The sequence below is a fragment of the Perissodus microlepis genome, chromosome 8 (genome assembly GCF_051167445.1).
Source record: "Perissodus microlepis isolate ML-2025 ecotype Zambia chromosome 8, ASM5116744v1, whole genome shotgun sequence".
Lineage (NCBI taxonomy): Eukaryota > Metazoa > Chordata > Actinopteri > Cichliformes > Cichlidae > Perissodus > Perissodus microlepis.
Genome location: NC_140468.1, coordinates 13,926,952 through 13,941,121, shown reverse-complemented (window position 1 = coordinate 13,941,121; position 14,170 = coordinate 13,926,952). Strand labels below are relative to the sequence as shown.

At 39.8% G+C, this 14,170-nt stretch overlaps 2 protein-coding genes across 5 annotated transcripts in view; one reads left to right on the top strand and one right to left on the bottom strand.

Moving 5' to 3' along the window:
* afap1l2 (actin filament associated protein 1-like 2) overlaps positions 1-14,170 on the top strand; it is a 41,223-nt gene that overhangs the window by 17,403 nt on the left and 9,650 nt on the right. For 3 of the 4 annotated variants that reach the window (XM_084937688.1, XM_084937686.1, XM_084937689.1), the window contains exons 3-5: positions 520-582; positions 4,029-4,120; positions 13,004-13,115. In XM_084937688.1, coding sequence (XP_084793814.1) covers positions 520-582; positions 4,029-4,120; positions 13,004-13,115 — 267 coding nt within the window. The remainder of the gene's footprint in view (positions 1-519; positions 583-4,028; positions 4,121-13,003; positions 13,116-14,170) is intronic. The other variant, XM_084937687.1, reaches the window with a different exon arrangement.
* On the bottom strand, positions 4,115-6,749 carry LOC146381598 (kelch repeat and BTB domain-containing protein 13). The gene has a single exon (XM_084937692.1). It carries the CDS (start codon positions 6,524-6,526, stop codon positions 5,009-5,011), a length of 1,518 nt encoding a protein of 505 aa, XP_084793818.1. The 5' UTR covers positions 6,527-6,749; the 3' UTR covers positions 4,115-5,008.

The window sequence follows — 14,170 nt, the reverse complement described above, 5'->3', positions numbered from 1 at the left end:
GTGACACAGTGCTGTATCTGTGCAGGCAAGGAGTACTCTGACTAATGCCTGATGAATGCTTGCCACGGTAAGAGTGGGTGTGAATAGTGGCCCTATCTATGTGCACAATGGACTACTTGTTTGGGTGAAGTTTCCCTTTTATCCTGGACTTCTTTTTGACAAGCACGATGGAAGTTTGTTTTGCACCAAGGTGGAATCAGATTTTCCCATCAGCTGTCTCAAGGGAAAGCAAAATATGCATTTTTTCCGTGTTATTGTTTGCAGTTAAGTCACACTGTGAATATATTCAACCAAATCAAAAAAATCAACTTTGGGAATTCAAAGCAAGCGTTAAACAGTAAAAAAGACAAAAATACCTGTGCATAAGCTCATATTTTCTTGGCATTTGTGTTTGTTGTTTTGTAAGGTTTGCTTAAATTCAAGAAAGGTGTTTGTGGTAGCTAACCACAGAGCAAAAACATCTATGCAAAAGTGCACTGCTGTCAGCAGTTAATCACGTTCTGCTGTCTCTGTTTACAGGTGCTGATGAGGAGTATATCTACATGAACAAAGTCGTTCCTGGAAAAGAAAAAAATGGTAAAGGTGTGAGTTTTAAATGTTGCTCTTTGAACTTTGAAAATGACTTAGTGGTTCTTGTATGTATGTATGTAAGTATAGCTTTGAAAATTGTATAATAAGAAATGCAAATGTAAATGTTTGATGGCAGATTGAATGAAAACGTGTAAACTGTTAAGCGCACCGAAGCACCGGCTTGTTCCACATTCCAGCTTGCACATTGAAACTCAATTGTTGAGGTGTACATTTTCTCTTTGTGCATAAATGAATCAACACTCGCCTAAAATATATTAAAGCAGATATTCAATCCCATTCTGCCTTGGCCGCATCTGTCCATAATGTATTTTATACGAACAATAAAATAGGCAATGGTGTTTTCAGTCTCCAATTATGCTAGCCGTCATGTTTAGTCATGAAATAGTTTTCAAATAATGCCTTTAAATGAATTTGATATTTGGCTGCTATGAATTGTTGATGAAATTGCTTATATCACTGTTCAGACTGATCTGCTTATTAGCACCATAATTTTTTAATGACTTCATAGTCTTACCAGGCTGTTTGGCTTACTTTACCATATTGTATTACATAATTCTGCACGTAGTGAACCAGGAAAGTGAAAGAATAATATAACAGTAATATGAGTTAATAGATAACAAATGAGTTAAATAAATTTTGGTTGCTAAAAACTGCTATGTCCACTCAAATATCTTGATAAATTATGCACAATGTAAATTTCTTGTGCTCTCGATTTCTGGTTTGTTCAGTTAAGCACTGTGCAAACTGGATTATGGAACAAGCTGATCCTTCACTGCACTGAATTGTAATCCACAACGCAAAATTTTTACGTCAATAAAGCTGTCAAAAAACCAACTGCATACATTTGGATTAGCACAAGAAAACACCCACAAATTACTAATTTTACAACTTCAACAACAGCAAACTAATTATATTTCATACACAGACTCTTTGTGCTGAATTGTCTCGTATACGCCTAAAAACTACAGGCTTCAAACAATAATATTTAAAGATGTTATTCTGTTGAAAATTAGGGCTAATAAACGAAGGGCTTAACACGGAATTACTGACATAGTTTTATAACAATGTTTGAGTCAAGCTCAGCTAATTAAGTCAAATGTCACATACAAAACTGAAATCTTTCATAAAATTTTGTGCTCAATAATCCCAATAATTATTAGCCACTGCTGACTTTTCCAGCAGGTTCTTTTTTTTTAAATTACTATACTAACAGGTGTAAAAATCTATTTGACATGAAGCTCAATACTTTGAAAAAAGAATGAATATCAATTCTCATAATTGATGGCATCTGTTTCAGTTAATCTTATTCTTTGTTTTCCGACCACATACCAGCCAAACTCACCCACCATTCATTGGCATTACATCAGCAGTACACGGTGTTGCATGCCAGTAAAAACCAAAGAACTGCTGACTAAGATGGTAAACTAGGTAGATTTTTTGCATGCGAACAAATTTAGATCAATGCAAAGTTTGCAACCTCACAGAGTTGAATGTCTTGTAGTTAGAACGGTATTACTGTTATTTCATTTAGGCATTGAAGAGTCACATTTTCACATTTCCTTGTCATTCTTTAGGTTTCATCCATCTATTCTTGGATTATTCCATCCATCCGTCTATCCATTCTCTTCCGCTTATTTTTTATCAGGACAAACGACAAAACAGGTTGCCAATCTAAACATAAAAGGTTTCTGGCAAAAGCTCGTCATGTATCGTTAGTGTAGCTAATATTCATATTGCTTACAAATTACCTACTGTACTTACATAATCCTGTTATGATGACTTCATTTCAGAGTTAATTTTTCTGAATGTGAAACAAAGAAAACACCTTTTTTTCCCCTTTTTTTTTTAAAGGGCTTAATGTGATGTTGCGTTTATCCATGAAGGTCAGATGGCGCATAGTTGTTACACTATTTCCATCTCATGCTCAGTTTACTTTCAACTGAACAGACATGATAAGCCGCTGCAAGCTGTGGCCCCTTCAGCTCCTCAGCACTCGCCCACCATTTCCTGTCTGTTTCTTCGCAGAACCTCAACATCTGAGACTGACCTGTTTTGTTTGGACAGTGATAAAGAATGTGGTTTGAATGAGCACTAGAGTTAACACATATTTTCAGCAGCAATGCTTACAAAGCCACACGCTGTCTACCACAGAAACTCATGTGAGGGGGGGGGATGAAATACACTCGGAGTGAACTTTATTTGTTTGTTAAAATAGGATGAGCTACATTATTTATTTATTTACCTTTTCTTTTACTGTAAAGCATTGCTCATACAACGACAGGCAGTCTGGTTCAATTATCTTACGTGTACGTGATAGTACACGTGCAGCCTGTGGTAATGCAGTGCTTTTACTGCAGTTCATATCAGCGTATTTCTATTCTTGTAATGATACAAAAAGGTATAGAGCAAAGGTACAGACAGGGAATTTTTATAACACATATATGAACTCTAGTTGGCTTAAGGATGTTCTCTTAAGGTCACGTTTGAGACCAAAAAAATATAAGACACTGAAGAAAATCTTAAAGAGAAAATTGCTGTGCCATTTTGTCACGCTCATTAGGCCTCATATTAATATTAAATATACACCCCCAATTCACAAAAACAGTTGCCTTAAGATGGTTTATATGGTAAGGTAAAGATCTTACAATATTAGAAAAAAGATAAATGCATGAATCAAAATGACCTACTGATATCATCCTAAATGGTTTAGGTTAGCATGATAAAACAAAGGAAAAAAAAGACAAAATGATGACTTAATGCTTGACACCACAAGTGGCCATACCACTGTTAGTATTTTAACATTTGGGGGAGTTTGGTTAAAGACAGTGTAGAGGTTTGTTATCATACTGTATATGATGTTATCACTCCGTATCTGCATGCTAAATGCTAGCATAGCTAACATAGCCAACACTCTTTCTAGCATGCCCGTTCAGAGGCAAAGTATTAACTCAAGCCCTACATCGTACCATTTTTATCAATAATTAACTTTATTAAAGGAAATATTTTGAATCTTACACAAATAATGGGTAACATGATAGCATCAGCAAACTCTTGCATGTTTATTTTTAACTTGCCTCAGCTCACAGTTTTGGAACCTCTGGATTAGCTTAACAGAACATGGCTTTCAGCAGGAACAAACAAGTATCCTAAATTTGCACTTTCAAAGCCCAGTTATGAACAGGTTGATTGCAAGGTTTGAAAAGCTATATATATATATATCTATATATATAGATATAGATATGAAGATTATATCATTGTGTTAGTTGGGGATACCACTGCATTAATATTTAACCGAGATAGTTGGATATGTGGAATTTATACTTGCAAGATGACAGCTATTCATTTATCCTGAAATGTTCTGGTATGCTATGGAAATGAATTTAAATGCAAAATGCCTGGTATATACTGACCTTCCACTCTCTGCTTATGTTACCAAGATGACAGATTAGATGCCCTGCTCAATGGAAAAGCAGCAAAACGTGTCCCCGTCCCACAAAAGAACCTTCCCGACCTGCCAACCCCCAGAACAGTAAGTGTTGACCAGTTCTTTCCATAATTGGAGTAACAGAAGAATGATGCAGAATGATTTGGCTTAAAAAGCACAAATATTTGGGTCTCTGTCACTGTGGTTGTGGGAATGTTAATAGCACTGACCCAAGTCAGTGGCTGAAGTAATATAGTAGATGGAACAAATCAGTGGTGATCAAGATATCCTACTGTTTACCAAAGAAGCCAGAAGACAAATTCCAAATTGATATGTAACCGACAGCATTTTGGTCTTGTGTTACAGTATGTGCACTGCTATCACTAAGAAGCGTAGTGCTAAAAACAGTACTGTAACTTACAGTAAAAAGTACTGTAAGTTAATGGGTTGTTGTCAGATATTGAAACCCAGCTGCAGCAGTTTTAATATAATGACACAAATAACGTCTGTGGTCATGCAAGCCAAAATCATTCCCCTCAACCATCAGAGTTGCAAGCCCAGGCTTCGTGAAATGTGTTCTCCCACAGAAGCAGGTATTTAACAACCCATGGGGCTACAAGACTGGAGAGGTGATTGTTCAGGAGTGTGTGAGAGGGAACTACACTGTGTTTCATGTTGACTAGGAGACCAGTGGCTTCTGAATTGGCCCAGTGTGACTTCAGGAAAAAGGTTTAGAACATCCCGTCAGTGCCTTTGAACTTTACACACACGCACAGTGGCCTCCCTACTATAAACTGCAGTAGCAGCTGTTGTTAATCAGTGCAAGTGCTTGTCAGCATGTGTGTGAGAGTGCATGTGAATTGGATGCATTGAAATAAAGTAAATTTTTGTCCATTTGGAGCCTTCAGAATTATTTAGCAGCAGTATTTTCGAGGAGTTATTTTGTCATTTAAAAACTCAAAAAACGCTTTACTTTTCAGTTGTACAATAATTTCACAAGTGCTGTATAGCTTCCAGATATGCCTCAGACAGGTCTGACAGAGGCATTTCTCCTTCCTTGCCTTCTGCATCCAGCCGTGGTATAACTGGCCCCGTCTTGGGAAGCCTGAGTAAACATGTCCACAGTGAACCACTCTTTGGAAATCCGTTCATCTGCTTACGGGGCTTCCATCCATTTTCAGTGATGGTATACACAAGAGTTAACATGTGTTTCACTGTGAACGCAGAATCCCCCCTGATCATTGCGGTGAACAGAGCTCCCTTGCTGTTGATGTAATGCCCATGCATAGCTGTCCACTGGCCTGTTGTGATATTATAACAATCCATTAGACAGCGAAGAAAGTCGTCACAAGGCCCATTGCGCATCACATACAAATTGTCCTTGTGAGCTACCATACAGTGGCCATAGCTCTGAGGTCTGATCAGTGTGGTAGCAAGCTTCCACTCATCATTCACAGGTACATATTCATAGATGTCTGTGGTATCTGGTGGCTTCCAGAAGCAAATAAATATCCGTCGTCTAGCGACAGCACAAGCTGCAGATGCTACGGGTCGTGGCGCATGCTGTATAAATGTCCACTCTCCTTTTACAACATCATACCTCTCTGCTGTGGAAATTATATTCTTTTGGGACTCTCCACCAATGGCGTAGAGCTGACCCTCGTGCCCAAGAAGGGTAAAATTATATCTGGGTTGCTGGGGACCTGGGAGAGTAGTCCAAAGTCCTGAATCGGGGTTGTAGCAGAAGCTACTGTCCACTGTGTCCTTACTGTAACCAAAAACCCCACCAACGATATATAAGCGATTGTCAACCACTGCTACTCCAGCCATGGAGGTGCTGCAAGCAGTTGGTAGGTCTGTCAGATGCTTCCACTGCCCCTCTTTTTCGTCGAGGTAGCAAACGACCCTGAAGGAGTCTTGCAGCAGCTCCAGTGAAGGAGAATGAGTCCCTATAGCAATAAAAGAAGAAGGGGACAAAGTTTGAGAGTACTGCAGCAGCTCCTCAGGGATTGAACGTTCTGCTTCATCCTTGAGATCATCAAAGGCGTCACAAAGAAAGAGTGCAGCATTGTGAAACAGTGCGTGCACCCCAAATATGGAGGCTGTATGGTAAAGCAGAAGGCAGTTGTCCGAGTCTATAATGTCGCAAAGATGCTGGACCAAATGTTCAACCTGTAGAAAAGCAGCACACTCGACCGCTTCGACAAGCTCATCTGGTTCACTGATGGTGGGAATCTCTCCCCTGCAGACTGCAAGGGCAATGAGGAAACCTCTTGCGTGCACTCCTCCTTTCAGGTAGAGCTCATCTTGCTGACTTTCTTTCATCCCAGAGTGAAAAAGAGCACAGAAATAGTCGCTGTACTTAAGGAGAAAAGCCCGCTCCACAGTGAACCAACTGTCCTCCACCCTCACTCTCAGCCAGCCTGCCTGGCACTCTCTGTTCTCCAGATCAAGGGTCGCATTCTCGGCATGAATATCCCGGTTGATTCCCAGGCCTTCGGGCATTTCCATGGTCTCTTAAACCAGGATCTCTGTTCTTCCTAAAACGGCCTCTCAAGTAATTATTTTGTGTGTGACTCGAGTGTGGAATAGCCATTTTTTCCCTCGAGCTGCATGGTAAATAAAGATTTGTGTGAGCTCCATTGCGTCCTGTCTGCATGGTCTTAAAATAGAGATGGACTATAGATAGCAGCTGTGCCACTTGCAAGCGTCAGGCAGGGAAAGGAAAACTGTTGACATGCACTGTAGCGGTAATGTGGCTGCCGGCAACTGGTCATTATCATAACCGCAATAAGACTGGCTAGCATAAAGTAAGTATTTACTGAATTATTCATGATTACGTTATCCCTTTAAATCCAGCTTGGTTTAAAATGGCTATTTAAATTACACATGAAGATCCATTTGCAGCTATACATTTTAAGTAGGTAACTTGAAAAGGATTAAGCTGGCAAAAAAGGGACTGGTACCAAAAATATCAAGGTTTTAGAAAAGGTCAAAGTTTTCCCAAGAAGGCAAAATAACAGGAAAACAAATAGTTTGTGTCATGTGAAATCTTTGCATTCTGCCTCCTGCCATGTAGATAACGTATAGTCTCTTTTCTTTCTTATTTTCACTCATTAAATTTTTAATTTCATAATTTCTAAATCAAAAAAGTTACTATGTCACAAGTAACAGAGGCAAAAGATCAGGGATTTTTCCTGAACTCTGTTCTCTAGAAACCAAACTGATCATTTTTATCACCACCTTTTACATTGAGCTCCCAGCAGGCTTTCAGATACACTGTGTGTGTGTGTGTGTGTGTGTGTGTGTGTGTGTGTGTGTGTGTGTGTGTGTGTGTGTGTGTGTGTGTGTGTGTGTGTGTGTTTTCACTGCACCGAATTCTTGGCATGGGAACCAGGGATTTTCCATGTTCCTCTGACTGTTCGTTTTTTGGGCTCTCTTTTCCCACTCTTTACTCAAAGCCCCTCCACACCCCGCCACCCTCTCTCCTTGCTTTGTTTTTTATCCTCCGACTCCTCATTTCTTCCCTTCTAGTCGATGTTTCTGTGGTGAAGAAGTGTGTTTGTGCGTGAGAGAAGTGAAAGGAAGGGGCTAAAGTGACTATTAAAGAGACAGAAGAATAGCAAAGTCTTCTGGGAGAATGGATACACACACCTGGCATGTCCCTGATGCTTTTTCATCAGTGCAACACCTCCCTGGAATGGCCTACTATGCTTCTCTTCAGGCTTGGCTCAGACAACAAGCCAATTTAGTATTTTTGGAGTTGAGGAAATGTAAAAAGAAAAAGAAAAAAGATAGAGATAAGAGTGGGTGGGCAGTCTGGGGTGGCTTACTGCGGTTCCTCTGGAATGCCTGACTTTTTGTTTTAATTAATAGCAGATGCTTAACTCTTGACTACTTTTTTTAAACTCTGGAGAAGTTTACACTCTTGCAGTGAGAGAAAAGTGAGAAACAGAATAATAACTTTCTCAGGAAATTCCTGTTAACTGCTTTTGTATATAACTATTATTAAGGCTTAGACCAGGCTTGTCTATAACTCTCTTGACTTGTTATTTGCAGTATATATGGGTTATGAAACCATGAGCTCTATGTAAAAACGGACATAGCCACAATGTTGTCACCTGTTGGATTGAGTTTGGCATTTTGGCCATGGTCATCTTGAATACTTTAAATCAGGGCATCAACAGCGAGGGGTGGATCTAAGTGTTGAGGACACTGACAGCACATTGTCATATGGCAGAAACTTGTCAATACCAAGATAGTCATACCCGTAATCGATTGTTGTTTGTTCACTCTAAACATAACATCCATCCACCATCAATTTTCTTATCTGGGCTCAAGTCTCAGGGCACACACTCTATGCCAAGACCTTCCACTCCCCACACCAGCCAAGAGATGTAATCTCTCGAGTGTATCGTGGATCCGCTACAGGGCCTCCTCCCAGCAGGACATGCTCAGACGACCTCACCTACAAGGTACCTAGGAGGCATCCTAGTCATATGTCCAAGCCACTTCATCTGGTTCCTTTTGATGTGGAGGAGTAGTGGTCAGGCTCTGAATCCCTCTCAATTTACAAAGTTCTTCTAAGGGAGAATACAGCCACCCTTCGGAGGAAGCTCATATCTGACGCTAGTATCCATGATTCAGTTCTTTCAGGCACTACCCAGAGCTCACGGCCAAAGGTGAAGGTCGGAAGATCAGTGCTTCCCTTAGCACTCTCTTAATCACAAAAAAATGGTACAGCACTCACATCGCTGCCAAAACCACATCAATCCATCTTTCGATGCCCATCTCCAGTCAGACCTAGAGAGTCTTAAAATCAGCTTGTGCGCTATCCTTTTTTCTGATCATGGCCTCAGATTTGGAAGTGCTAATTCTCATTCCTATAGTTTCATACTCAGCAGCAAGTTTTTTTTGAGGTCACCGCTTGATCATCTGCAAAAGAAGCAGAGACATGATCCTGAGACCACCAAATCAGACACTCTCTGCCACTTGGGTAATTGGCTGGGGGTAAATGTAACATTAATATACAAAATAAACATAATGTTCCATTAAATCTAACTTGGAAATAGCAATTGAGATGATAAGTTCACGAGGAGAGAATTTACCTAGATCATAAATCAGGAAAAATCGAAAATATTTTCATTGATTTCTTTACAGTTGAGTTAAATTTTGAAGCCCCCTGTTGGCAATTAGGATAAATGGTGGTTTACATGACTTAATTTTAGTTTTGCCTCCATCATTTTCTACAACCTAGATTATTAAGTTATAATAATTTTACACAAAAATGTGTCGACCAGAAATAAACGAGTAAGAAGGAGTGATGTAACTCCTGTGATTAAAAATAACAATGGTCAATAGACACCCTAGTAATGCCAACATCTTATCTCAGTGGTTATCACTGTTGCCTCATAGTAGGGTGTTTAAACCAAGAGTACAACTTCTGCCGTTGCCGATTTGCTTCAGTATTTCCTGCTATCAGAAAAACATGGTAGGTTTTTTCTGCTTATCACCTAACTAGAAACACACACAAACACACACACTGACAGTTTCACTTACGAATTAAAGAAAGTTCAGAAGAATATGTGGGCACAAGTGAGCCAATATACCTGTAACAGCATCAGTTATTATCAGCATCAGTTACCTGTGTGTTTAAATAGACTTTATACATTTTCGAGAGCAGGTCTCATGACACGCTGACAGTCACATTTGCTGATGCTTGTATAATGACGCATCTTAAATAGCTCCATGATGTATAAGGGATGTTACCCTCCCTAAACGGCCGTGATAACATTTCTGCCAACATCATTGCTTAGTGGCTGCTTTCCTCCATGTTCAGGCATGCAGGCTAATCACACAAGTGAGTCTTCATCACTGTGACTGCTCGCGGACTGTGACATGACGCCAGTTATTATAACATCTGCTATGGATTACTGAAAATGTCTTAGCTCACTGAAGTGATATGGTGGGAAAAGCTCACTAACAGGGAATTCCCTGTTTACTGGGAGTTGCTTCGTCTGTCACTGACAGCCCACATCAGAAATAATGATTTTTACACAAACAGACAAATATGGCTGTGTTTTTAATTTTTGTTGTTCTGTTTCTAAGCTGAACCAGTAAATCACTCTGGTATCTGAAGACCCACCACAGGTTTGTGACCGCTAAACACAATTTATCACTGCTTTCTCTCTCATTTGTTTCTGTATATTTTAAGCGTTGCTGATTTGGGGCAACTAAAAGTACCATTCACACTCTCATCATATGGTATATTGAGTTATTCTGTTTACTATACAGAGCAGCTGAAGGACTGCAACCTTTCAGAGAATGTGAAAGCTGTACAATAAGTAAATATAATAAAAATAAGCAGAATGCTTTAAAGTATACTAATTTCAATAAGTAGAAGTGAAAGTGAAAGAATTCAAACAGTGGTGGTGGTGGGGGGCATTTGGCAAAGTTAAGAAAACACTTTTTATGATTCAGCTCAAACCATACTAAGAATGGCCTGGATGATATTCAGGTGAATAATCCTAATTGCAATGGGATATATGTCATTTATTTAACTTCCTTTAACTTCACTGCCTCAGAAGAATAACCCTTATGTGGAAGTCTGACTCCAGTATCTCTCAGTTTATCTGAGATAAGAAAAAGAATACATAGATTGCATCTTCACTGGCAGCTACTGAAGTTTTTGAGCGGGCAAGTCATTTTATTTCCAGATTGCACCAAGACCAAACTTGCATATCTGCCATTTTCTGATTGCCACCATAGATACTTCATAGGATTATGTCGCAACTTCAGGGTATTGAGGCTGTTTTCCAGTGATGAAATTCTTCCTTCTTGGAAGGTCCTTCCCCCACACATCATGCATGAGTCCAAAGGTTTAAGGTTGTTCAAAGTGTGAAAAATAAACACCTGATTAATTAATATGGTCTTCAAATTACCTGCATTCTTGAAAGTTGACAGCTTTTCCCACAAGACTGAGTTTTAATAAAAGGTACATATTGCAAGGACAATATCAATTCTGCTTACCGTTTATTAAAGGGTTAGGGTTAGGGTTAGGGTCAGGGTCTGTTGATCGGCGGACAGAGGCGGTTTCACGCAGCTTAAGTACAGTTTTTTGTTTTACGGAGGTTTTTCCCGAAGTCGCAAAGGTATGACGTCACAACATTCTGATTGGTCACTTGCAATGTTGATCCTGGAACAACATTTAGTATGATGATCTGGGAACAGACGATATCAGATCATCTGGTTACATAGCTGTTTGCCTACATAGCCTGGGGAGACGTTTTGAACACAAATGCAAAAGCAATGCAAATGTGTTCCCATGTTCTACTCTAAAAACCCAAACGGCACGTTGTTCAACCGTGCGTAGGCTTAATGCCGAATGGTTGACAAGTGGGCCAGAATGGGGCGAGGGTGCAGAAGTCTGAAAAAACATTAAAGTTCAAAAATAAAGTATTGAAAACATAGACATGCGCTGCAGTGGACGCTTTTCCTTATTTTCAAAGCTCAGTTTCACAAGACCACAGATTGGTTGAACCACATACTTCGGACACGTGTGACAGCAGATGCTCTGTGCAGGTAGATGGACTGTATATGGTCTACCAATGCACTGCCAAAAGAGAAGCAAGTTCAGCCCATAAGACTGACAAATGGCAGTGACAAACTTTCTGCACCACTCTACATTTAACCAGTTATTATAACTTTGGCTCCACACTGTGTCTATCATCCTGTCTCCCTCACGTCACCCCCAACCAGGGGCAGCGCATTGCTGCCACTCTGAGCCTCCTGGGTTCTTCTGGAGATGTCTTCCTGTTAAAAGGGAGTTTTTCCTTTCCACTCTTGCCAGAGTGATTGCTCACAGAGAGTTTTCTCTTTATTATTCTAGGGTCTTTACTTGATAGTATAAAGCACCTGGAGGCCATAAAAAATAGAGTAGAATAGAATAGAATCTTCTGCTAGATTAGTGTACTGTGTAACTTCTAACTGTTATATGTCTACTAATGTGTCTAACCACACAATGTCGTTGATTGGTTTGTGTATTTAGATTTAATAAACCTTTAAAATCTTATTTTTTTGTGTGATTTTTTGTGTCAGTCACAAAGTATTGTTAACAAGAACCAAGAAGAACCAAGAAGTTTATTGTGACTTTGCTTTTCCATCCTCCTGCAGAGCATTACCAGTAGCTACCAGTAGAGTGCTACGCTTGTCCTGCTTTGATTCAAGCTTTATTCTTAATTTACCCAAAGAAAAGTGATACAGAGAGAGTGAGGCTCAGTTGTAACAGTGTAAATATTCAGGAGCCATCATGCTGCACAAGCAACATCTGTCTAATCTATCGAGCAAAATCCTGAGCTTCATTAAAAAAAAGAAGAAGAAGCTAAATATAAAAAACAAAAAAACAAAAACACAACTGGAGACAGATGTGTTTGTTTTGGTTTTGATTTTAGTCAAGCATTAAGTGTTGGGGAGACAGTCTTTACCACACAGGAGACAGAAGTGAAGCCAGACTGCTGAGTGATTTCAAGAAAGCCACACACACACACACACACACACACACACACATATATACCCCTACACACACACACATACCCACACACACAAATATACGACACCCTTCTCTTCTTCCTTGCTCACACAAACACTCCCTCTTCCCTAAAGGCAAACGTGCTAGTAGTTACCAGGTCTTGCCTCCCAGGTCAGAAGAGGTTTGGTTACACGAGGAATTCCCTAGTTATTCCTGAAGTGACAGCTGGAATTAACCACATGTTCAGCCTGTGGGAATAACACATGTCAATGTGTGCGTGTGTGCATGTGTATGCGCGTGTGTTCAGAGCACTTAATTACCACTGGTCTAGAAACTATAATGACAGTAGGTTTAGGGGTGAAGTTAAATGAACAAAAAGCACAGACATTTACAATCCCGCACTTCTCTTTTTTGGGTACTTTTCTCGTTTTTGACTCCCTCATCTTTCTCTCATCTGTCAGGGTGTGGTGTGTCGGGAGCCATTCCCTTTGCCTCCAGTACCAGCTCCAGCCTGTGCAGAGGCTTCAGAGAGTTACTATGAGGAGGCTCAACCCTATGAGGAAACTGTCAATGGTAAGAACTGTGTTCAAAGTTAGATGTATCATCTATCGCACAGCCCCAGGTGATGAATTCATACCTTATTCATCATCAGAGTTACCCAGTGCTCTTGCTGTATACTACTGCAAAGAATATCAGTATTTTTTTTAAAGCAGCCTTCCTATTTGAAGCAATTCTTCGTGTTTGTGTGAGTGTGTGCCACAAAGTATTTGAGAGTCCTTCTTTACAGAAATTGTTTTTTTTTAAGTGTATTTTCATAATTCTGACGCTGTTAAATTGAATTTTACAATCACTTCTTTTAAATTAAGACCACTTTCATTTAGATATATTTTTGTTGTTTCAGTTCAATGCAGCTAAACTATGTACCTGCTGTGCCTTTTTCTTAGCTTAACATTTTAGCTTGAGCTGTAAAATAAAGCGAAAAGAGTTGCCTAGGTGCTGGAACAAATAACTGAGTAAGTGGTTTCATTCAAGGCCCGCACCACAATTATAAGAAACCAGTCTGTGTTACCAGTTTTGCGCGATAGCAGCGTTTCACAGCTCTGTGGGAAAGAATTAAGTAACAATTGTTCGAATGTAAGACATGTCAGCTTTTTATCCAGTACTGGAAGCTTTTTCTTCAGAATTGTTACTAAACACATTTTTACCACAGCTGCAAAGAATATTCTGTCCTGTTTGGCCTGTGGTTGTTTGTTATTAGTCATACTGTATAATCATCGCCTAGGTAAGCAACAAGCAGAATGTCAGAATGGGGGTGAAAGGTGGTTTAAGTGAATATCAGTGATGGCATGGTTGTTCCAGAAACTGCTGATTTCCCCACGCAGTTTTCTCTAGGGTTCACAGAGAATCATCTAAAAAAGAGAAAATATCCAGTAAGCAGGAGTTCTCTGTGCAAAAATACTTAACTAAGATCAGAGGAGACTAGCGAGACTGTTTTTAGATGATAGGAAGGCAACAGTAAACATCCACTTGTTATGGTCAAGGCATGCAGAAGAGCATCTCTTGGGTTACAGCAGCAGAAGACCACACCGGGTCTCACTCCTGTCATATATTAATGAAAACTGCTACAC

Bases quoted from the DNA above. Each gene is read 5' to 3' on its own strand.
- LOC146381598 (XM_084937692.1), bottom strand. From the start codon at position 6,526: ATGGAAATGCCCGAAGGCCTGGGAATCAACCGGGATATTCATGCCGAG.